We start from the raw sequence: 24,086 nt of genomic DNA on the forward strand, positions 1-24,086 counted from the left end.
AATTATCTTCATTTTTTTTTATTTTTTTTATTTTTTTTTACTTTAATTCTATAACACTATCTTTTATCTAGGAAGTGGTAATAGCTACTTTGAGATTGTTCTATTTAAAAATAGAAAATCCATTCAATATGGACTTTCCATTGAAAGAGACATTTGACACATTCAAAGATTTAAAGAGAAATTTAAATCAATTTACGCATGTCCATGATTATGATGTTTGTTAATGTTGCTTTGATAAAAGCCATACTATCTTTAAGTGTAACCAAGGTTGTACTTATAGTGAGCATGATGAAAATTTAGTTTGCCATTGTAGCTCAATTACATGACTAATAAATTGTTCATTTGAGTTGTATGTACATTGCTAGTGTATAAACAAACATTAATACTTATTGATTCTAAATGGAAGTCATGGTCATAAACCATTAGCACTATTAGCACATCATTCAATTGCTTGTTATTTCCAACTTGCACAAAAGACATTAATTACTTGGATGCTTATTGTTAAGATAGTTCCAAAGAATATTATTATTGCAATGTATCAAGATGATTCTATAAGTTATGTAATTGTATGTATTATTTACAATAAGCACTAATAGCTTTATAAAATTAATCTTCATGGTTGTTTGTATATTTTCAACTTAATCAAAAATCTTTGCAATGTTGCATACCAAAATACATACAAATATGATAAAACAAAGAAGGTTGGTTGTCTATCTTACTTTTTCAAAAATACAATGAGAATAATTAAGGTACAAGAAAACTTTGAGTGTATGTGTATATGCCATTATCACAACATCAATTTTTTTAAGGATGTTACTATAAAGATATCAATCTATGAAGTTAATCTTATATTTAAATAATTTTAATTAAATATAATTTTTCTACATACCAATAATAGTCCATATTTAGGCATATTTATTACAACATTAGAACTTCTTTATCAATATCAAATTAAGAGAATGTTGGATTATAATAAAGTGGTGATAATCAATGATTTCCATATTCAATATCACTTGGTAAATTTACTACTTTTGATGGTTCAATCTACTCCAAAGAGAATTGTTCTTGCTATCAAATTAGATTCTTTCTTTAAAGAAGTTGGTTAGACATAGGAGCTTATTGTATTCTACGAACAACAAAAAGGATACAAGAGGCTCTTAGAACTAGCAATAATAACCATGGGTTTAGAAAATCTAATAATAAGTCATTTAAAAGGTTATCTAAGTGGCTAAATAAATAGATTAAATCTAAATTCTATACAATATTTTACTTTAAAATTTGAAAATCTCAAAAGAACAAATGCAAATGTATACCATTTTTAAAAACTATAAAAGAATTGGCCATAATATTTGTATTTTCCATTCTTACAATGCTCATTCTTCATGAACTCTTATAACTACATTATCAATTAATTTGAGTTTATTGCCAATTGACTTAGATTAATAGTTAGATTTTATATCCATTTGATTATATTTTGAATTTATAACAATGTGCTTATTAAATAATTTTAATATAAGTTGAAGTTAAAATGCTATTCTAATAAATTAGTATAATTTAATTTATACTTATGAGTTAATAGAAGCTTATATGTTTATGCAAACTAATATGATTTGTACTTATGCAAGCTATTCTAACTTCTTCATATCAATACTAGATTGCTTAATATTCGTAACCATTAACAAAAACCTCTTGGAAATTATAAAACATTGACAATCGCATTTGTATCACCTTCTATATCTATGCCTTCAATTATTACATCCAATTCTACAAGTACATGCACTTTGTTATCCAAAAGATTTGCTAGATCTTTCTTGTAGTACATCAAAGAAATCTTATAATACAATGTTTGATTGATAGTTTGTAACATTTAATAACACAAGACATTACCAACTATATAAGTCATTTTTATCTTAATTTTCTTAATTTTCTATGAATATAATATATATATATATATATATATATATTTAAAAGAGATAAAAATGTAAAAACTTTTAAGAGATGCTAATTGCCTTAATAGAGAGTTTGGATGTCTTGGCATTATAAACTTTATATTGTTCAATTTATAAGAAAATTATAGCATATATTGAATAAATTATTAAAATAAAATTAAATATATTTAATAAAAGACAATTAAGAATAAAAAACTTGATTAAAATGATAAAAAAGAATCTCTTTAAACTTACAAATGTGATCATTAGAACAAAATTTTATACATAATAATAGGTCGTTTTTACTTATAGAGCTATACAAACCATGCTAAATAGGTCCACACTTGATTCCACTTGTACTATTGCATGCTGTCACTACATTATTTATTTGACTAATGTTCACAAGCCTACTTGTTGGAGCCATTTTATGTACTATCACTCTATATATCAATGGAAAAATTAATGTCTTGTAATCACTTATAAGAAAAATGTGCACATACTTGCTAAGTTAGTATAGTCCTTTCCATGTAGATGCTTTGTTGAATTCCATCTTCAAACTTGTCAATTGTGCTAGCATCAAATTTTATATCATCTACCATAGTAGTGCATAAGGCCAAGATTCCACTATTGCTTTGCAACTAAAAATCATAAAGATTATAAATATAAAAGAAATAACTTTAAGATTTGCAACGACACACTTTTGAATAAGCTCATATTGTGATATGGCAAATAGCAAGAACAATAATTAAAATCTTGAGAAAGATCTTGAAATCTTGTGCCTTACATTGATCATATCATTTCTATACAAAGATATTAGAAATAGTTATTTTTATTATTTTTTATATCTAAAATTAATATTTAAATTAAAAATATAAGAAAAAAAAGAGAAGAATAAAAGCTCTTAAATTTGTACCACTCATCTTCAATTATTTCATTTTTTATGTCAAAATTATCCATTGAAGAAGAATCACTCAAAGTTTAGAGTCATATATATTTTTCTACCTTATTCCAAGACAAATCTATTCATTTTAAATTTGGTCACAAAATTAGTCACAACTTTGATAAAAATATCTAAAGATAAATACCTATAATCATTTCAATTGATGTTTTAATATTATTATAGTGACAAAATACACTTTAAAAATCTATTTTTGAAATTTTTATATTGAAGAAAAAGAACTTTAAAGTCACAATACATAGCATCACTAAAGTTGCATACAAAGAGAGTATGAAATAAGATAACTTTTACTTCTTTAATCCGTTACTCATAGGTGGTGGCTTCTATCTTAATGGACAATTTCCATCTTTTGATGAATATATCCATCCAACATTCTATCAAGACTTTCTAATGATATCTTATCTATTTGAAGAATTTATCTTTAATATGTCTTTTTTATCTTTAAGATTCTTTGTTTGTTCATCTACCTTGTTTCTTAGTCCTCTTGCATATCATGAGCCAATCCTTTGACCAATAGCAACTTATCTAAGATAATATCATCTATGAGATAATTTATTTTATTTTATTTTAATTTATTTATTTTAAAACTTCTACTTTACTATTGATCAAATGCTTTCAATTCTAATATCTTTGTCAACAAATTAGTAAACATGTCTATTGTTTGCTTAATATTTCACATTAATTACTTCTATTTTAATCTTTTTTTATATAAAGTAATACTGAATGTAAATATATTTAATCCTTAAATAATATTTTGGATTCTTTGAAAATGCAAGACATCTTTAATTGATACATTCTATTAGAATTACTTCTATTTGAACTACTCTAATGTCATCCAAAAGTTGTTTTAGCCATATTACCTCTATTACCTCATTGCTTGCTTCTATGTACTCTGCTTCTATTATTGATCTTATAATTATTAGTTATTTTTTTCAATTTCATAAAATTATTTTTATTCCAAAAAAAAAATACTCTATTATTGACCTTCTATTATTTACATTTCTAATCCAATCCACATTATAATAACTATATAAAGTAATATTATCTTCTCCAAGATACAATTTGAAATACAAAGTATCTTTTAAATATCTCATAATTATTTTGATGGTTGTCTAATGGATTGATCTAGCTTTTGATATGTATTACCTCACAACATTTATTGCATATGAAAGATCCACCTTGTGCAAATCATTACATACATAAGTGAATTCTTTACTATCTTGTATGGAATATTTTGTATTTGACCTTCAATTTTAGTAAACTCTTCATCCATGAGCTTCATCAACTTCAAATTGGCCTCCAAAGATGTTCTAATAGGCTTATATTCTTCCATATTGAATTATTTCAATATTTCTTCAATGTACTTGCTTTGTCTCATTGTAATAGTCTTTTTAATACAATCTCTCATAAATTCCACTACTAAAAAATAGTGAAGCTCTTTCAAATCACTCATTTCATACTTCTTTTCTAACTTTATCTTCAATCAATCTATCATTTTTAAAATATTAATTAACATTATCAAATCATCAACATAAAAGATAATAATCAATATAAACTTATTTAATTACATCACATATATAGAACGACTAATATTACTTCTTTTAAACACTTCATTCATAAATAATGGGTCAATACATTGATACCATATCCTTAGTGATTGCTTGAGTCTATATAAAGATTTTTTAAACTTACAAACATGATGTCATTTGCCCTCTTTAACAAATCTTTGAAGTTGATCCATATAAATGTCTTCTTTCAACCTTTCCTTTAAGAAAGATATTTTTACATCCATTTGATGCATCTTTAAATTCATTATTGAGACAATTACTAGAATGGTTCTAATGATATTAAATTTAGCCATGGAAGCAAATGTTTCATTAAAATCTATAGATACAGCTTGCAAATAGTCTTTCACAACCAATCTAGCTTTATATCTCATAATATTATCTTTTTCATCCTTCTGATTTTAAATAATCATTTACAACTAATTGAAGATTAATTTGCTAGAAATTAATTCGTCTCCCATGTTCCATTATTTATAAGTGATTTGTATTCTTTTTCTATGGCATTCTCTTACTTTATAGCATCCAAGGACTTTATTGCATCACACAAATTCAATGAATCAATAAAGAATTTAATATTATTATATTCTTTACTTACATGAAGAAAGATATAATTCTTCTATTATTCACCAAGTTGTTTTCTATTTTTCAAAAGATATCTCATTTCATTCAATAAAAATTCACTTTCATACATTCTAAAGTCTCTTAGAAATTTTTCTTTTTATATGCTTGTATCTTCATATTTAATGGTTGATACTCTTCATCATCATCATCTTTAATATCTTAATTGTTGTTTTTGTTGATTCTAATAATTGTAGACAAACTTTGATCTACCTTCATTGATTCTCTGTCTTAATTTATATTTCCACCATCTTCATTGTCATTATCTTCTACTTCTTTCTTTATTAGAATTAAAGATGTGTCTACAAAAATACTATATTCTCTGTCATCTCCTAATGATGTGATTTACTTTTTTAACAATTCTATTTTATTACAGAGTATAAAGAATGGTGCTTTATCTTATAATGCCTTTAATCTTCAAAAACTCATCAAAATGCTTTGACATATATTCACTTGTATTTTTCGTATATAATACTTTGATCTTCTACTCACATTGCTTCTCTATAAGTATCTTAAACCTTAAAAAATACTCATTCTTGGCTTTAAAGATGTAAATCTATAAATTTCTTAAAAAATCATGAATAAATATAATAAAGTATATTTCCTTTCTAATTGATGGTGTCTTCATTGATCCACAAATATTAAAATTCATAATCTCCAATAATTTGCTAGCACATGTTGTAACTCTAATTAAAAATAAAGTCTTTTATTATTTATCTTAGATATAATCTTCACAAGCAAGTGGTTTGATATTGTGGCTAAATTGACTAAGATTCAAGCTACTTACCATAGATTGGAATTCTTTTATGCTTTTGGAATTTAAATGACTAAATCATTGATGCCAAATTCCAAATTTGTCTTGATCTTGTGTAAATTCAACAAATATTACTACTTCTATTCTATTTATTTTCTCAAAAATAATGAAGTAGATGTCGTCATCTCTAAGGCCTTTAGCAACATGTTGTCTACCTAATTTCTTCACAAAATATCTATTCATTTCAAATTAAATCTTTCAACCATGTAATACAAATTTTCTTATCAAAAGAAGGTTCTTCTTCATCTTTGGTATATAGAAGACTTCTTTCAATCTAATCCTCTTAGTTTGGTCTTTTACTACACTTTCCACCACAATAAAGCCAATTCTAAAGGTTTGTAAAATGCCATTGTTTCTCAATCAAACTTTTGTTGCCAAAATCGCTTCATAGGTATCAAATGAATACTAGTATAATGTCATATATTTATTAGCACCTAAATCTATAATCCTCTTAGCTATGGTAGCTATAAAAGCTCTTTTATTTGGCATGAAAGTAAAGTTATCTCTATTAAAATTATTACAAGTATTATTTGCATTCTCTCTATTTCTTTTCTTAGCTTTGTAGTAATTTCTTATAAATTGATTTAATTTTTTGATAAATATAATAATTTTTTATTTTTTTTAAAAATTATCATATTGATTAAAATAGCTTCTTTTTTCTTGTCTTAAAAATAGAGATGAATTATCACTTTGATTTTTTTTTTTTTTTTTTTTTTTTTTTTTTTTTGTTACTTTAAGAGTAAGTCTTGATATTATATAATTCATGGTAAGTTCTTTCATGTTGATAGACTTCAATGCCACAAGCTCATGAATAATGCCAATATAATGTCTTTATTATCAATTGACTTGTTAATAATTGCTAGTTGATTTACAAGTATTTTTATCTTATTGATATGAGCCATGAGGTCATTTCTTTCTTCCATCTTTATTATTAAGAACTTCTTACTTGTCTATAGAATATTAAAAAGGTTTTTATTTTGATTGATGTTACAAAAAGCCTTTCCTGCTTCTGTTGATCCACTGCAAGTAATGATATGTTTAAAAATTGAGAACATTAAGATTTTTTGTAATCAATATAAAAGCCTTCTTTTCACAATATTTGTATTTATTTATTTATTTATTTATTTATACCTTTATATCAACATCATCACTTAGAAGTACTTTACTTTTAAGAATAAAATTTCAAAGGTTCAATGAAGCTAATAAAATTTTTATTTTTTTCTTTCAGTAGCAAAAGTTGTTACCTCTATATTTTTTAATAACTGCTAAGCCTTCATCTTTACTTAAATCTATGTCTAAAAAAATATCAAGGACATGAACTGAAAAAAGATGCATAAACCTAAGAAATCTATATCAAAAGAAAAGTGAAAAAAATAAAAATAAAAAATATGCATATTAAAAAAAAATTAGAATAGTTATTGCCAAAAGACAAAGAAATTAGAGACTCTTGAAACTAGACTAGAAACAAGAAAGGAATTGATAAGAGTGAAGAAGGCTTCATTCTTGTATCTATATACATTATCTACTTAGGATCTATGTAGTGATGTTCTATAGGACCTCCAAAAATGTGTTGACTTTAGATGATATGTATCTTAACTTGCAAGGTAAGTTTCTTATATAGACACCACATAGTTATCTTGTTTTGCAAGCTACTAATACATATAGCATATGTATAGCTTATTGACCAAATTTCTAACTCATTAATCAACTATAAACATATTTAAAGTCAAAATAGCATCTAAGAAGCTTTTAGAAAGCTTTTCTAGAAGATATTATGAAATTAAACTATTTTTATCTAATTCTACCTATTCATATTACCTAAATAATAATTATAGTAGATTTATATCCGTGACAAAAAGAGGTGTATTAAAAAGAATTAAGGAAAGACAAAATAGAGCTTTTGAAATTAAGATAAAGAAATTATTAGCTTTAAAACTTATATTATTTTTTCCTAAATAAACTAGTGATTTCACTCTTTAATCACTTTCAACTCTCACAAAAGTACTTTTAATCTTATAAATACAATATTAGTACACCAATGATATAATTCAGTAAAAAAAATATAATATTAGTATTTTAAAACATCATTCTAAAGTATCTCATAACTTTGAAGACCATGAATGCACTTAACAATAAGTAAGAGCAAAACTACATCAATAAGTAGATGCAAAAGAGAGTTTAGAAGATATCAAATCCTAATAACAATAATAACAATCATAAGATCTACTCTTTACAACAAGAAAGACTTCAAAAAACTTCAAAACTCATAACTAAAGGTAAGTAGGCTCATAACCTATTGAAGAAAAAAAAAAAACTAAAGTCACAATACATAGTATCAATAAGATTGTATATAAAGAAAGTATAAAAGAAAATAACATTTACTTCCATTACTTATTACTTATAGGTGGTGGCTGTTGTCATAATGGATAACTTCTATCCTTTGATAAATACATCCATCCAATATTTTACCAAGACTCTCTATTGTTATCTTATCTACTATAAAAATATGCCTTAAACATATCTTTTATACCCTTAAGATCCTATATTCCTTCATCTACCTTATTTCTTACCCTTCTTAAATACCAAGAGCTAATCCTTTAACTAATAGCAACTTACTTAAGATAATATCTTCTACAAGGTAACTTATTCTACTTTCACTTTTATTTACTTATTTTAATATCTTATTTGTATGTGTACTAATGTATTTTGGTACTAATTTATTTTTTAGTGATTTTGATGAAGGATAGATTGAATTCATGAGTGGAGGAGTTGATTTAACATTCTCTTTTTTTTATTTTGATATTTTTATCCACAAAAGAACTATATTTTAATTTAATTTATTTTAATCAAATAAAAACATAGTTTTTGGAAATAGAAGTCATCATGAAATAAACAGCTCATGTTTCTTGAATGTCACACTTTAAGAAGAGATTACACCCAATCAATAATAAGTAAACAAACAATGAAACAAACAAACAAGATGATGATGAAGAAGAAAGGAGGAGAAGAGACAACGAAGAGAGACGGACAAACAGCAAGTTATACCCAAGTTCGGTTGCACCTCTCTCTCACTCCCACTCCCACTCCATTTCCTTCACAGCTAACCCCCCCCCCCCCTTTCCCTTTCCTTCTTCCACAGCCCCTCTTCTTCCCATCGTCACCACCGCAATGGCAGCAGCAGCCTCGAATCGCATATCGCAATGCCATAGCCATTCATCCCTGCATCAATAAATCAATGCAGTGCAGAGGAGAGCCCCATCACATCCACTCCAAAACCCAACTGGGTCAGCGCGGAATGGATCCGCAGGGGAGCAGTGAGTGAGTGAGTGAGTGAATGATTGACCCGTCTAGTTGACTACTACTGCTGCCTGATGATGGTGTAAGTAAGTAGTCGCAGCACCCGAAGATGCCGTCTCTCCTTCTCAACAGTCCCATCTGACCCCACCTCTCCCCCACTCCATCCAGCAGCAGATTCCTCCTCGTCGCCCCCCTTTGACCGTCGTGAGAAGGGTCATGCAGTCTGATATTCCATGTGGGATTGCGACCAGGAAGTAAGAAAGAAAGACAAGGAGAGCGACCGAGAGAGAAGAGGGAAGAGGAGGATCGTCGTTGGGTCGGGTCGGGTTGGTCAGCAATCCACGCGAAAGACCGTCAGTGGACAAAGAGTCAAAGGCGTCGGCTAAGCCCAGCTGCTTTTGCCAAGCACGCCCTCTCCTTTCCCCCTCGCACTGCTCCTTTTAATTGACGCCGAGGTAGTTGCATTTCATATATGTACGTCTTTCGTGTCACAAGGTTGGACAGTGCTGCTGGGAGTGCCTGCTAGATCTATTTGTGGCTGCTGCTGCTGCTGCACACGGGTGCTGATCAGAGCAGAGTGCAGAAGAATCGTAGAGGAGGGGAGTAAATGCGGGACGCAGCAGCTCATGAGGAGGAGCTCGCCGCCCATCTACCTCTGCCCTCATCCACCTCGTCCCTCACGAACTCTCCTCTTCCCCTTGCTGCTCCTCTCCACGGAGGCCGTCGCGTTCGGCTAGATCGAGTTGGGAGTGTGCGTGGAGACGGAGTGTGCGCTGCACGATAGTTATTGGCCCCTGCGGCGTGAATTGATCTCACTCGGGTGTTGCCTGGTGTCGCAGGCACCGCCCGTTTGGACGGGTAAGTCACATAAACTGGGAGTGTAATTACGTGTGTGCGTTGTGTTATACGTTTAGGTTTTGATCGCCTGAATTGATTAGCCGCGCATTGGTTTCGTGACGAGCTTGCACCCGAGGGATTTTTTTGCTTTTGTGGGTGGGTTTGGGGGTAGGGGAAGAGTGAGCAGAAGTGTGATGTTTTGAGTTCCGCCCTAACCTCTTGAGGAAAGGAAATGAATCGCATCTGTTGGAAAGTTGCTCAATTGTGTCTGTTTCCGAGAATTCACTATGTCCCGTGTGCGGTTGTAGGTAGGTGATTAGCTTCTGGTTTGTTAGATGCTGGCTTTGACAAAAATTGGCAATGCATTTCCGTCGCATTGAGATTTGTTTGTATTGTCGCAGGTGAAGAGAAGAAGAAGAAAAAGAAGAAGAAAAAGAAGCCTCCCGCGACATCCCTTGGAGTTGTGAGTTCTTACTTAATTTAAGGTCTAGTTTCCTCGTGAGGGAGGTTGTTTGCGCTCAAAGGGTGAGATCGTCATGGTGGCCCAAGTGGTGCCCGAGGTGGTTTGCGCAAATGGGGCGATAAATTCCACGGTGAAGAAGAACGGGACGAGCGTATCGCCGGTAGAGGAGTACTGCTATGCGCTTGGAGGCAAAGATCCCATACGCAGCATCTTGATTGCGAACAATGGCATGGCCGCTGTCAAGTTCATGCGGAGCGTGCGCTCTTGGGCGTACGAGAGTTTCGGAGTCGAAAGGGCCGTGGAGCTTGTGGCCATGGCGACTCCCGAAGACATGCGCATCAATGCTGAGCACATTCGCATGGCTGACCAATTCGTGGAAGTCCCAGGGGGAACCAACAACAATAACTACGCCAACGTTCAGTTGATTGTCGAGGTTTTTGCCTTCACCTAGATCAGAACCCTACTGCAAATTGCTCCCAAGGATTTTACGATTCTTGAGTATCTTTCACTAGGTGAAGACTATACGGAAGCTGGTCATGTGGGCAGATTTGAGTCTGAAGTCCTACACATGTGATGATGTGAACACATGTTAATGTTAACCTGTGTGGGTTGTCTTGCAGATTGCGGAGAGAACAGGGGTGCAAGCCGTGTGGCCAGGATGGGGTCACGCATCCGAGAACCCCGAGCTCCCAGACTCGCTGTTGGCGCGGGGCATTCTCTTCCTGGGCCCTCCAGCAGCCCCCATGAACGCTCTTGGCGACAAAATTGGATCCTCTCTTATTGCACAGGCGGCTGGTGTGCCCACACTCCCGTGGAGTGGTTCTCACGTAAGCTTCCTCAGAAGAATAAACACCTTGTCTAAAGCATTCTGACATTAAGGTTTTGAGATAAAAAAAATGTTACTTTGTATCAATGTATCACTCTCTTTGATGAGTATTAAGACACTGTTTTTTGCGTTCTGGACACAGGTGAATGTGCCATTTGATGTTCTCCAAGGCAGCATTCCGGATGATTTGTACAAACAGGCTTGCGTTTCCACCACAGAGGAAGCTTTGGCTTCATGCCAGGTAGTCGGCTACCCTGCCATGATCAAGGCCTCTTGGGGAGGTGGTGGTAAAGGAATTCGGAAAGTACATAACGATGAAGAAGTGAAGGCTTTGTTCAAGCAGGTGCAGGGAGAAGTGCCAGGTTCACCAATCTTCATAATGAAGGTCGCCACACAGGTATTGTATGGACGTGGTCTTTTGCTTGATCATCGTTAGGAGATTAGTTAGATTGTTTGGGACTCCCCAAACGATCACAACTTACAATCTGCCCTTTCATGGTGGAATTGCAGAGCCGACATCTCGAGGTTCAACTGCTTTGTGACCAATTTGGGAATGTGGCAGCCCTGCATAGCCGTGACTGTAGTGTGCAAAGACGGCACCAAAAGGTGGCTTTTATTCCACAATCCTAGATATATTTTTGGTCATTAATCTGAACTTTGGCTTTGTAATCTCTTCATTGATTCTTTTAGCTGATGCCGGACGTTCAATGTACTTTTCCATAGATTATCGAGGAAGGTCCTATCACGATTGCTCCTCCGGAAACAGTGAGACGCTTAGAGCAAGGCGCCTGTCGGCTTGCCAAGTGTGTGAACTATATTGGAGCCGCAACTGTTGAGTACTTGTACAGTATGGAAACTGGGGAGTTCTACTTCTTGGAGCTCAATCCTCGTCTCCAGGTATGCATCTGGTTTTCAGTTTCAGGTTAACAACCTTCATTTACCTCCAAAGTATTTGCATTGTGGAGCATTGTAATTTGTGGTTCGCTCTGAACTCTTACACAAATTTTTTGCTTGTGCAGGTAGAGCATCCTGTCACAGAATGGATTGCAGAGTTTAATTTGCCAGCAGCTCAATTGGGTGTCGCCATGGGCATCCCACTTTGGCGTATGCCTGGTACGCCTGTCTTTCTAATCCACGATCTCTTTACAACTCTCTCGGGTCTACCATACCTGTAGTGGGTAGTGTTGTGTATAATTTTATCTGAAATGCGACTTTGTTCCATTGATTTAGAATATCTCGCACTTAAGATTAAAAGTCTTGCTTTTCATTACTAAAGCAAGTAGGTCTTCCTACGGTAATGATTTGCATGAAATGTTTACATGATTTCCGTTTAGAATTGTGAACATATATTGGTCTCCTGGTTATAATGGGCAGAAATTCGGCGTCTCTTTGGCCAAGGAGGCGGTGGCCACGATTCTTGGAGGAAGGTGGCTGATGAAGCAGTACAATTTGATTTGGAAAAAGTTGAGTCTCAAAAACCCAAGGGTCATGTCGTAGCTGTGCGGGTCACGAGTGAAGACCCTGATGACGGGTTCAAGCCCACTAGTGGTCAAGTTCAGGTAACTTGTCCATCGCTTTTTCAAAGTTGAATCGTGTTGTTGAGGTCCGGCTTCCCCCTAATTGTCATTTGAATGCGAAACCAGGCGTAATTGCCAAAGGGTTTTTGTTTCTTTATTTTTTCTTCTCCTCTATGCGCTATTATGCAGGATTAGTGAAGGTGATCTGCTAAGGTTATTATTTTCATTGCCAAACTCGCCTGGAGCTTGAAATTGGTAAGCGTTGCAATGTTTTGCAGGAACTCAGTTTTAGGAGTAAACCAAACGTGTGGGCTTACTTTTCAGTCAAGGTACTAATTGGCTCCTTCTTTCTGTAGCCCACCGCCTGTTTCGGTTTTTGAGCTGCAATATCTTTTGTGCAACGTCTCTAGTGCAGATAATTTGTTTTCTAGAGTTTTACTCCTGAAAATTGAAGTTCTGAACTGAAGCCTGAGATTGCATTCCAGAAATTGAACATTAAGAGAGGAATAAATAGTGATTTTTACTGGTCAAGCTTTGCTTGGAAGTCGAGTTGATGAACGGTTGCTGTGATCTGTGTTGTATTTCAGTCTGGAGGAGGCATTCACGAATTTTCAGATTCCCAATTCGGTATGTCTTAAAAAACCAAATACTCCAAAAACAAATTGCAGCTGCTAAGGCTAAGGGAATTGGATCTTACAGATTGGGAGATCTTACCAAGTGATACTTGAAAATTTGAAATGATTCTTCTGGTATACAGGTCATGTTTTTGCTTTTGGAGAAACGCGGGCTATGGCCATTGCCAACATGGTGCTGGGACTCAAGGAACTTCACATTCGAGGAGAGATCCATACTAATGTTGATTACACTGTTGACATTCTGCACGTAAGTGCTGGCATCGTATTCATTTCAGTTCCATTGACAAACGAGTACTAAATCAAAGCCAAGCAACTGTGTGCGTGACATGGCACATGGTTCTCATAGTTTACTTAATAAGAAGCACGAAAGGATTGATTTCCGAATGTTAACAATTGGTAGCATGGCATTATCTTTACCAATGTGCAGGCACCTGAATATAGAGATAATAAGATCCACACGGGCTGGCTGGATAGTCGGATTGCTATGCGAGTGCGAGCTGAGCGACCTCCTTGGGAGATCTCGGTTGTGGGCGGTGCTTTATATGTGAGCTATTTTCAATATATTCTTAACTTCTTATCTGCTGTCGAAAACTTATTGCTAAGCATGTGACTACTTCAAATGTGCAATTTTTTTATTTTTATTTTTATTTTATTTTTAAATTTATTTTTTTAATTTAATTTTTACAGCAGAGGGATATCAGTTTAAGCAATGCATATTGGGTGGTTCTTACCAGAAAGCAAGCAGGTTAATTGCAGCTCGTGTAACGGAGTACATTGGCTATTTGGAAAAGGGCCAAATCCCACCCAAGGTATATACATGAGTACGCACTTTCATCCTCGGAAGCAGATGCACTTGATTTGTAGGTTCATTGCAAGAGCTTTTTAATCTGAGCCTTTGATTGAAACTGGCTTTGCCTTGCAGAACATCTCGCTTGTCAATTTTCATATCTCTCTCAATATTGACGGGATCAAGTACAATGTAAGATGATTTTCAATGACGTATTTCATCCGCTTTTTAAGGAATGATTTCTTTCTATTCATTCTTATTCTATGATCGGAACTGTATTTTTTGAAAGGGACTTCTACTTCTGGCTTCAAAGATGACTTGTGATATTAATGGTACAGATGGAGTTAACTAAAGGAGGGCCTGGGAGCTATCTGCTCCGCTTGAATAAATCTGAAGTGCATGCTGAAGCTCACACTCTTCGAGATGGAGGCCTTCTTGTCCAGGTTTGAATCAAACTCTAGCAACTAGGTGGATCTGCCGGTCCTACATTTGGTTTTGGAGCTATTTCTTAAAGTTTGCATCCATTTTGTTTTGGTTCAATTTCAGCATTGGTTTTTAAGTTCTAAGTGGTGTGCAGAGTTCTCATGCAATATTTCCAATTACCTGGTTGTGCAGCTGGATGGGAACAGTCACGTGGTCTACGCAGAAGAAGAGGCAGCGGGCACTCGCTTGCTTATTGATGGACGCACGTGCCTTTTGCAGGTCCGCAATGTGATCCCTAACATTTGATTTGTTTCTGCAATGTTTGCGAACGCCAAATTTCATGGTAGTGAATGTTTTGCTTGGTTCACCCTACTAATTGGACGCAAGGCCTGTGATGCAGAATGATCATGATCCATCGCGATTGATTGCTGAAACACCTTGCAAGTTGATGCGTTTCTTGGTGCCAGATGGCAGCCATGTAAACGCTGATGCTCCATACGCGGAGGTGGAGGTTATGAAGATGTGCATGCCTCTTTTGAGCCCAGCATCTGGAACCATTCATTTCAGATTGTCTGAGGGCTCGGCCATGATGGTATGTTGTCTTTTTAGATTTTCTTTGTGACACTATTGTCTCATTTTCATAAACAAAGTAAAATTTCGAAGTGAAATATGGGTGTGATGTGTTGAGTTAAGATGTGCCTTCCCCTTGTATTCCAGGGTGGAGATCTCATAGCTTCACTAGACCTTGATGACCCGTCAGCCGTGAGGAAGGCCCTGCCTTTTGAGGGCAACTTTCCGCCCTTGGGATTTCCAACAGCCGTTGGCGCTAAAGTTCATCAACGCTGCGCTGACAGCCTCAATGCTGCGCGGAATATCCTAGCTGGTTACGAGCATGATCTTGATGAGGTATACACCTGAATTTGTGTTTCGGTTGTGAAACAGATTGTGGATTTTACTGATAAATTATCATATCCCTCAAAAGATGCTCCTAAACAATAACACGAATGAATAACGAGGTTCGAGTGCTTGCTTGCAGGTGGTGAAGAACTTGCTTAGCTGTTTGGATGATCCTCAGCTACCCATGCTGCAATGGCAGGAGTGCATGGCTGTTCTTGCAACCCGAATTCCAAAGGATTTAAAAGCGCAGGTGGGACATTTCACATCCAGTAGTGCTGATATGTTGCATGTTTTCACATTTTGTTCTTTTTGTTTGGAAATCTTTTGTATGAATAGTCGTGGCTAACATTATGTACACTGTGAGCAGCTTGATGCTGAATTTCGTGAGTATGAGATCAGTTTCCAGCAGGGTGGAGTTGGTCCAGACTTTCCAGCTAAGGCACTTACTGGATTAATCGAGGTGTGCAATGCCATCTACCATGGTCTCATGTTAGCTTTGTGCTTGAAACTCAAGATCTTGTTGACCGATTTTCTGAAGCGGGATTCTGAACTCATCTGGATGTTTGCAGGCTTTCGTGGACAATACTCCTGACAAGGACCGAGTGACTCTAGAGCGCCTCGTGGAACCTCTGCTGCTTCTAGCCAGATCTTATGAGGGTGGCAGAGAAGGACATGCTTGCAGCATTGTTCAAACTCTGTTTAACGTGTACCTTTCCGTGGAGGAGGTTTTTAACGAGAATGCACAGGTATGATTCCAATTCTGCTTCACGCCTCTATTTTAAAACATTGTGTAATTTTGCTAAGTTGAAAACACCAATTTGGCAATACAAAATTTTAGACTTTATGTTGCGTTGAGAACGGATTAGCCAGTGCGGTAATTGTGCTTCTACTGTTGGATCGATCTTATTGGGTCTAACAACTGTGTCGAATTTCCGGTTATTACAGGCTGATGTTATAGAAGGGTTGCGGCAGCAACATAAGAAAGACCTTGCGAGAGTGGTTGATATTGTCCTGTCTCACCAGGTAAGTGACACCTAAAATGTTGATGTGATACATCTGTAAAGCTTTAAACATAGTTGTTGTCATCTCTGTTCGAGTCTCGTTACGTTCTGGTTCTACGTATTCAATTTTGAACCTCATGAACGATTCTTATTGTCATCTCGTGACTTCAGGGTGTGAAGAGGAAAAACCAGCTCATCTTAAAACTGATGGGAGCCTTAGTATACCCAAATCCTGCTGCCTACCGTGACCAACTTATCCGCTTTGCAGATCTTAATCACAGCAACTACTCCGAGGTACATTTAATCTAGTTCTTTTTTCCGTGCTTATGATTTTGAGACAATGTCATATGCCATGTTCCTCGTGGAGTACTTTCTCATCGCATCCCTTAAGAATATCGCTGATTAAGTAGTCATATGTACTCATAAATTCCAACTTGATGGGTGTAGCTGGCCTTGCGGGCTAGTCAGCTGCTTGAGCAGACAAAACTGAGTGAGCTGCGGTCCAACATAGCACGAAACCTGTCTGAGTTTTCGATGTTTACGGAGGATGGAGGTGAGGGTCACAGCACTCCTCGGCGCCGCAGTGCCATTGAGGAGCGTATTGACACCTTGGTGGATGCACCTTTGCCTGTTGAGGATGCCCTGGTGTCCTTGTTTGATCACGGTGACCATACCTTACAGCGTCGTGTTATTGAAAGCTACATTCGCAGACTTTATCAGGTGGATGCACTTTCCTCTGAACTATTCTATTATCACAGAAGCTTGCAAAGCTGACAGCGTTACTGAGAAATTCTTAGGAAGCGTTAGTGTTTTGAGCACATACTGTTTGGGTCAGACTTGGCTTTAGTCCTGTTGCTAAACAACTGTGAATATTCATTTCGACGCACAGAAACGTTGGTTCTACCCGTCGCAGCAAAGTAATTGTCATAAGTAAAGAATCCAGTCAGTGTTAACTATTCATGTGGTTGTATGTTGATCCGTGCAGCCATATCTGGTGAAGGGCTCAGTGAGAATGCAGTGGCACCGCTCCGGGTTGATTGCAACCTGGCAATTTTGGGAAGAGTATCCTCCTCCGACCGCCGAGATGCTGGAATCCATAAAGGTTTCCATCGACGATAGCCAAGGCGTCAAAAGGTGGGGAGCTATGGTGATACTTACTTCTCTCCAGGTGCTCTCCAACGCAGTCGGGGCTGCTCTCAAGGATGCCGAAAGCACACTTACACCAACCTCAAAAGCAGCTGCAATGTCCAAGCGCACTAATATTGGAAGCCCTCGCAGAAATAGGTCATTTGTTGGTGCTCCAAGTGGTTTTGGCAATGTTCTACATGTGGCATTGGTAGGCATCAACAATCCAATGAGCGCATTCCAAGACAGGTAGGTTTTCGGTTACTTTTCTTGAGATCATGTTGAGTTTTAGGTTGACTTGAATGTGTGGTAATGCATCATGTCCCTTGGTTTCTAATCTCTTGGTGAGCCATGCAGTGGGGACGAGGACCAAATCAACGAAAGAGTAGAGAAACTGGCGAAGGCTCTAAAGGGTGAGAGTTTGGGTGCTATGCTCCAAGTATCTGGTGTGGGAGTGGTGAGCTGTGTTATTCAACGTGATGAAGGGCGTGCACCCACTCGGCATTGCTTCCAATGGTCTCATGAACACCATTACTTTGCTGAGGAGCCTCTTCTTCGCCATGTCGAACCACCTCTTTCTAATCTCCTTGAGCTCGTAATGACCATCCCTGTTCCTACTCAGTTTTTTCAGACACTGAGGTCTTTTCATACAATTAAAATTGTGCCCAGGTCATTCGTTCGTCAAGATGGAACTAGTTTACAAATACAATATGTAAACAGAATTTATAGAATACACAGTGCTCATTATCAGCAACGATTCCTTGCAGGAAAAGCTGAAGGGTTTCACCAACATGCAGTTCGCGCCATCACGCAACCGGCAGTGGTACATTTACAATGCCGTGGATGGAAAGACCAGGACTCGCAGAATGTTCTTGAGGGCTCTAATTCGGCAACCAAAACCTAGGGACGAGAGTGGATATGAAAATCTTGATTCACGTAGTATCACTCTAGTGGAGGATAGCATCACCCAGTCTCTTCAAGGAGCCCTGGACGAGTTGGAGCTTGCTGTCCACGATACCAATAGCAAGGCTGACCATATTCATGTGTATCTCTGCATTCTCCGTGCTCAGGAGCTTGGCGACTTGACGCAGGCATCAAGGTATCACTTCAGCTGATAAATTCTCCTATTTAACATGCGTATCTCCTTGGGGCAGTCCTGTGGTGATCAAATGAAATTTATAATGGTTTCTATGTGATCTCAGGAAAGAGAGTGGCAGCACTACAAACCAAGTGGAGAGAGTGGTCCGTGTGTTGGAAGGTTTGGCACATGAAGTATATTTCAAACTCGGTGCACGCATGCATCGCCTTGCTATTGCTGGTTGGGAAATCCGTGTTCGTCTGAAGGAGCTTCAGGCAGCCAACGGCGCATGGCGTGTTGTAGTTTCTAACCCAACAGGCCACACTTGCACCGTCCAGGTTCGATCGCAGTCTTTCATTACTGTCGTCTCTTTGAGTTTGTTGACTTCTGGTCGAGTTGTTTGGCTGATCGCATCAATAAGACTTTTCACTCCGGCTTTGGTCGTAGTTTTTGAGCACTTTAATTTGGTCACGTGCAGGTATACCGAGAGGCTCAAGACAAGGATTCAGGCAAGGTGATTTACTGGTCACCTTTCACTCCTGTGCCTGCGCCGCTGCACGGCGTGCCCCTATCTGCTCATTACAAATCGTTAGACGCCATTGCTCAGAAGCGTCTTGCAGCGAGGCGTCAGAATACCACGTACTGCTACGACTTCCCCTTGGTTTTTGAGACAGTGCTGCGCCAATCCTGGGTAGATGCTGCCGAGGCTGGCGTAAAGCCGCAAGGATGTACCCCAATTTTTAAAGCAACCGAGCTCGTGCTGGCGAATTCTAGCGGAGGCTGGGACACGGGTCTTGTAGAAACTGCTCGTCCTGTGTCGAGTAACAATGTGGGTATGGTGGGATGGCGGATGCATATGTCCACGCCAGAGTTTCCAGAGGGGCGGGATGTATTGGTAGTCTCAAATGACGTGACGTTCAGTGCTGGCTCGTTCGGACCTGCGGAGGATGTTTATTTCAAGTCTATGACTGAGTTGGCGTGTCGGGAGAAGCTCCCGCTGATCTATCTCGCAGCGAATTCAGGCGCTCGCATTGGAGTGGCTGAAGAAGTTCGCGCCTGCTTTCGTATTGGCTGGTTGGAGGACTCGTCTCCTGATCGCGGCTTCAAGTACCTGTACTTGACGCCGGAGGATTACGAGCTACTTTCAACCTCTGTTATCGCGCATGAGCTGAGACTTGACTCAGGAGAGGTGAGATGGGTCATCGAAGATGTAATTGGAAAGCAGGACGGGATTGGAGTGGAGAATCTCTCAGGCAGTGGCGCAATTGCAGGCGCATACTCCAAAGCATATCGTGAAACTTTCACATTGACTTACGTCTCAGGCCGTACCGTCGGAATTGGTGCGTACCTTGCTCGTCTCGGTATGCGGTGCATCCAGCGTCTCGACCAGCCCATCATCCTGACGGGCTTCTCAGCGCTCAATAAACTGCTGGGGCGCGAAGTCTATAGCTCTCACATGCAGCTGGGCGGGCCGAAAGTGATGGCGGTGAATGGTGTTGTCCACCTCACGGTTGCAGACGATCTTGAAGGCGTTTCTGCAATCTTGAAGTGGCTGAGCTACGTGCCCTCTTACGTCGGCGGCCCTCTTCCCTGCCTGCAATCCGTGGATCCACCCGAAAGGGCAGTGGAGTATTGTCCCGAGACGTCGTGCGACCCGCGTGCTGCAATTCGTGGCCTCGATAGCAATGGCAAATGGTTGGGCGGTATTTTCGACAAGGGAAGCTTTACCGAGACTCTCGAAGGCTGGGCGCAGACTGTGGTCACTGGACGAGCCAAGCTGGGCGGCATTCCGGTTGGAATCGTGGCTGTAGAGACACAGACAGTCACACAAAAGATTCCAGCCGATCCCGGCCAGCTTGACTCCTCCGAGCGACTGGTGCCCCAAGCTGGTCAAGTTTGGTTCCCTGACTCTGCTCAGAAAACGGCGCAAGCGTTGATTGATTTCAACAAGGAGGGTCTCCCGCTCTTCATCCTCGCGAATTGGAGAGGGTTCTCAGGTGGGCAGCGCGACCTCTTCGAAGGCATCCTGCAAGCCGGGTCCATGATCGTAGAGCACCTGCGCGTGTACCAGCAGCCCGTGTTCGTGTTTATTCCCAAAACGGGAGAGCTTCGTGGTGGTGCGTGGGTGGTGGTGGACAGCAAGATCAACCCTGACAAGGTGGAGATGTACGCTGAAAAGACAGCTCGCGGAGGAGTCTTGGAGCCCGAAGGTATGGTCGAGATCAAATTCCGCATGCGTGAGCTTATAGAGTGCATGCACCGCATCGACCCCCAGCTCATAACCTTGCGGCAGCAACTACAGCAGCTTAAAGGCGCCCCTATCGCTACATCTGATAGGATCCAGCAGCAAATCAAATCTCGAGAGAAAGCCCTCACGCCTGTGTACAAACAAATTGCTATCAAATTCGCGGAGCTTCACGACACTCCCAACCGGATGGCCGCCAAGGGGGTCATCAAGAAGGTAGTAGATTGGGGCGAATCCCGGCATTTCTTCTTCCAGAGGTTAAAGAGGAGGCTTGCTGAGGAATCCTTGATTCAGCAGCTTCTAGTAGCGGGTGGTCCGAACATGTGTCATTCCGCAGCCTTGGCATTGATCAAAGATGTCTTCACCACGTCAACAGGCGGACCTTGGGAGTGGACAGATGACGCACAGTTTCTGGCGTGGAGCAGCCAACCAACTGGGCTTGAAGTGCATTTGAATGAGCTTCGTGAGAAGCACGTGGTGAAGGAGATGGTGGCCTTGGGATCCTCAGCTGAAGCATTGAAGGCCCTCCCTCAAGGGTTGAACGCACTACTGCGCTCGGTAAGCTTGCAATGAATCTCCCGCTTCCTTACTTAGGCTTCGTGTTGCAGAGCTTGGAAGTGTGACAGAGTGCGTGACCAAACGATTCAGAGCATCTCCACTAATCCTGTGATGATGCTTCCCTCTCTGTGCAGGTAGATGATTCCACCAGGTTCCAGTTGGTTGAGGAGCTAAAGCGAACGCTGGATGCATCCTTTGATTGATGGGCTCCGAACGAGTTCCATGCTTTGTTCATATATAGATCAGATGCGAGACGATGTTGCTTTACATCTTGCCTGATTGATCTTATTCAGCTAAAAACCATAATATTATTATAATAATTATTATTATTCTTATTTTGCAGTTTTAGATGCTCACCCAGGATAGAAAAAGTTACATAGTTGACGAAGAGAGATACTTTTCCTTTTGGAGGAAATCAGAACTTCGGTCTTTGAGGGTGAGGCCAACTAATTGTACCATTACTAATTCATTCTTTCACGTTTTGATGCCTAAGTAGTTGAAATCCAACGATAGTATAACTCTCTTCTGTTTCCTGGAGTGATTTTCAATGAGCCTTTGAATGAACCTTATGATTTCTCCTTAGCTTCCTTAACTTTTTGTGTTTTTCCATGTTCCGGAGGCCAAGTCACAACCGCCATGTTTGTGTCGGTAACCTTGGTGTAAAAAACCTGGTCAATTTCATTTATGTGGTCAACCCTTTGTTGGAATTTTCAACGTTGTAATCGGCAGAAGTCAACTGTTGTTGCGTGTGGTGCATATATTTCATACATATTTTATGAATTATTGCATAATCCCCACGAACTTGAATATTTTTCAGGTTTATTAAAATGAAAATGGACTTCGTCTAATTTCATTAGATTTTATTTTTTTTCTTTCTTTTGCATTCATGCAAAACAAAAATTGTTGTACATTGGATTTTAGATAATCATCCATAATAATTGGTGAAATAGTAGGTGAAAAATTGATTATCATTATATATTTACAGGGTAGTTTTAATATCACCACTATTTTTGCTATTATCACCACGACTTGCCACCTACTTGACATTTATTTTATTTCATTATAAGTTTTTGATTATTCAACCTATATAATTTGAAAAGAAATGTTGAAAGTAATAACAATTTTTTTATTAAAATTAAAAAAAAGACAAATAGAGAAATTTGTTTAGTGCATGGTGGGTTGTGCTGGTTGTAGTAAAAATGTGGTGGTATTAGCAATAAAATATTAATATGCTATTATATTTGATTAAAATACATCATACTTACTATTAATGTTGTCTTTAAGTGAAATTAAAATATAATTTTTTTAGTATTTTCAAATAAAATTTAACAATAAATAAATTTATCTTGGTTATAAAGATAGATTTTTTTAGAATTAAAATTTCTAGAAAATTTTATTTCGATTGAATTTTGTTTGAAACAAGTCTAAACTTATTGTTGTTATTAAGATTGCAAGTAATACTAATTTAATACACTCAGTTCTTCTTTGTATTGTTTTATATGTAAGGTACTAAAAATCTACTATTGTATTGAAAAATAAAATAAATGAAGTAATTTGCACATTGTTCATGTCAACTATGAACTTTAATCACTACAACCATAAGAACTTGGTACCTATTCATATTTTTTATTCTAAAATCTCTAACAACATTGTTGTAGATGACATGATTGTTTGCAGCTCTATGTTATATGCAACAAACAAATCTTCTAATGAAGATATTCTATTATAATCAAATAAATGATAAAAAATATTAAATTAATATAGTTTTCAAATAAAATCATAATTCATCATGTACAATTCTTGCAAAAATTAGTTTCTAGATATTTTCTTCACAAACATAATTTACATGTATTAAATCTAGATATAAATTTAAAATATTGCTAATGCCACTATATTTTTTGCTAATACCACCACAACCTACCACTCACTTAACACACACATACACACACACACACACACACACACACATATATATATATATATATATATATATTATTTTTTAAATATTTAAATATTTTCTTTTTTATAAAAAATTTAATTTAAAATAAATTAGATTTAATATAAAAAATTAAAAAACTTAATAAAAATAAATTATGGTGGTAATAACAAAAATTGTAATAGCATTTACAACACTTAAAATTTAAATTTAAATAGACTGACAAGTCAAGTTTTAGTAGAAATAAAAAAACAAACATATCTTAGAGTAATAATCATATGATTATTTAATTGCTTTGATATTCTTAGTATTTGATTTTTTTATTGGTTTTATTTTTTAACACAATCTATTATATAAAATACATCAAGGGGGTATAAAAAAACAAAATAAATAAAGAAGACAAATGGATCTTCTAACTGGCTATCCTAATACGTATGTTCCATATAAGCCTTGTCCATAATGCATTTGAATAGTTGTTGTTAGTAAAGGGGTCTTTTAGTAAAGTACACAACAATGAGACTTTTTTTCACTATCTCTCTTCGTGATTATATTGTTTACAATGTATTTACTAATTAGAG

The 24,086-nt window shown here is 37.0% G+C and overlaps 1 protein-coding gene across 1 annotated transcript; it reads left to right on the plus strand.

The window, feature by feature from the left end:
* Positions 1-9,512: 9,512 nt before the first annotated feature.
* LOC112281694 (acetyl-CoA carboxylase 1) lies at positions 9,513-22,064 on the plus strand. The gene is made up of 30 exons (XM_024518508.3): positions 9,513-10,038; positions 10,419-10,913; positions 11,101-11,307; positions 11,449-11,703; positions 11,817-11,912; positions 12,030-12,203; positions 12,326-12,419; positions 12,681-12,865; positions 13,102-13,152; positions 13,411-13,450; positions 13,581-13,705; positions 13,886-14,002; positions 14,193-14,267; positions 14,381-14,437; positions 14,584-14,688; positions 14,861-14,947; positions 15,069-15,260; positions 15,386-15,574; positions 15,705-15,815; positions 15,933-16,025; positions 16,135-16,311; positions 16,511-16,588; positions 16,738-16,860; positions 17,014-17,286; positions 17,552-17,940; positions 18,049-18,286; positions 18,459-18,790; positions 18,894-19,107; positions 19,248-21,572; positions 21,707-22,064. The coding sequence occupies exons 2-30, from the start codon at positions 10,554-10,556 to the stop codon at positions 21,773-21,775; spliced, it is 6,831 nt and encodes a 2,276-aa protein (XP_024374276.1). The 5' UTR covers positions 9,513-10,038; positions 10,419-10,553; the 3' UTR covers positions 21,776-22,064.
* Positions 22,065-24,086: the final 2,022 nt, after the last annotated feature.

Source organism: Physcomitrium patens, chromosome 4 (genome assembly GCF_059467195.1).
Source record: "Physcomitrium patens ecotype Gransden chromosome 4, ASM5946719v1, whole genome shotgun sequence".
NCBI lineage: Eukaryota > Viridiplantae > Streptophyta > Bryopsida > Funariales > Funariaceae > Physcomitrium > Physcomitrium patens.

Bases quoted from the DNA above. Each gene is read 5' to 3' on its own strand.
- LOC112281694 (XM_024518508.3), top strand. From the start codon at position 10,554: ATGGTGGCCCAAGTGGTGCCCGAGGTGGTTTGCGCAAATGGGGCGATA. The intron at 12,866-13,101 runs GTAACTTGTCCA...AATGTTTTGCAG, and splicing joins CCACTAGTGGTCAAGTTCAG to GAACTCAGTTTTAGGAGTAA. The intron at 13,706-13,885 runs GTAAGTGCTGGC...ACCAATGTGCAG, and splicing joins ACACTGTTGACATTCTGCAC to GCACCTGAATATAGAGATAA.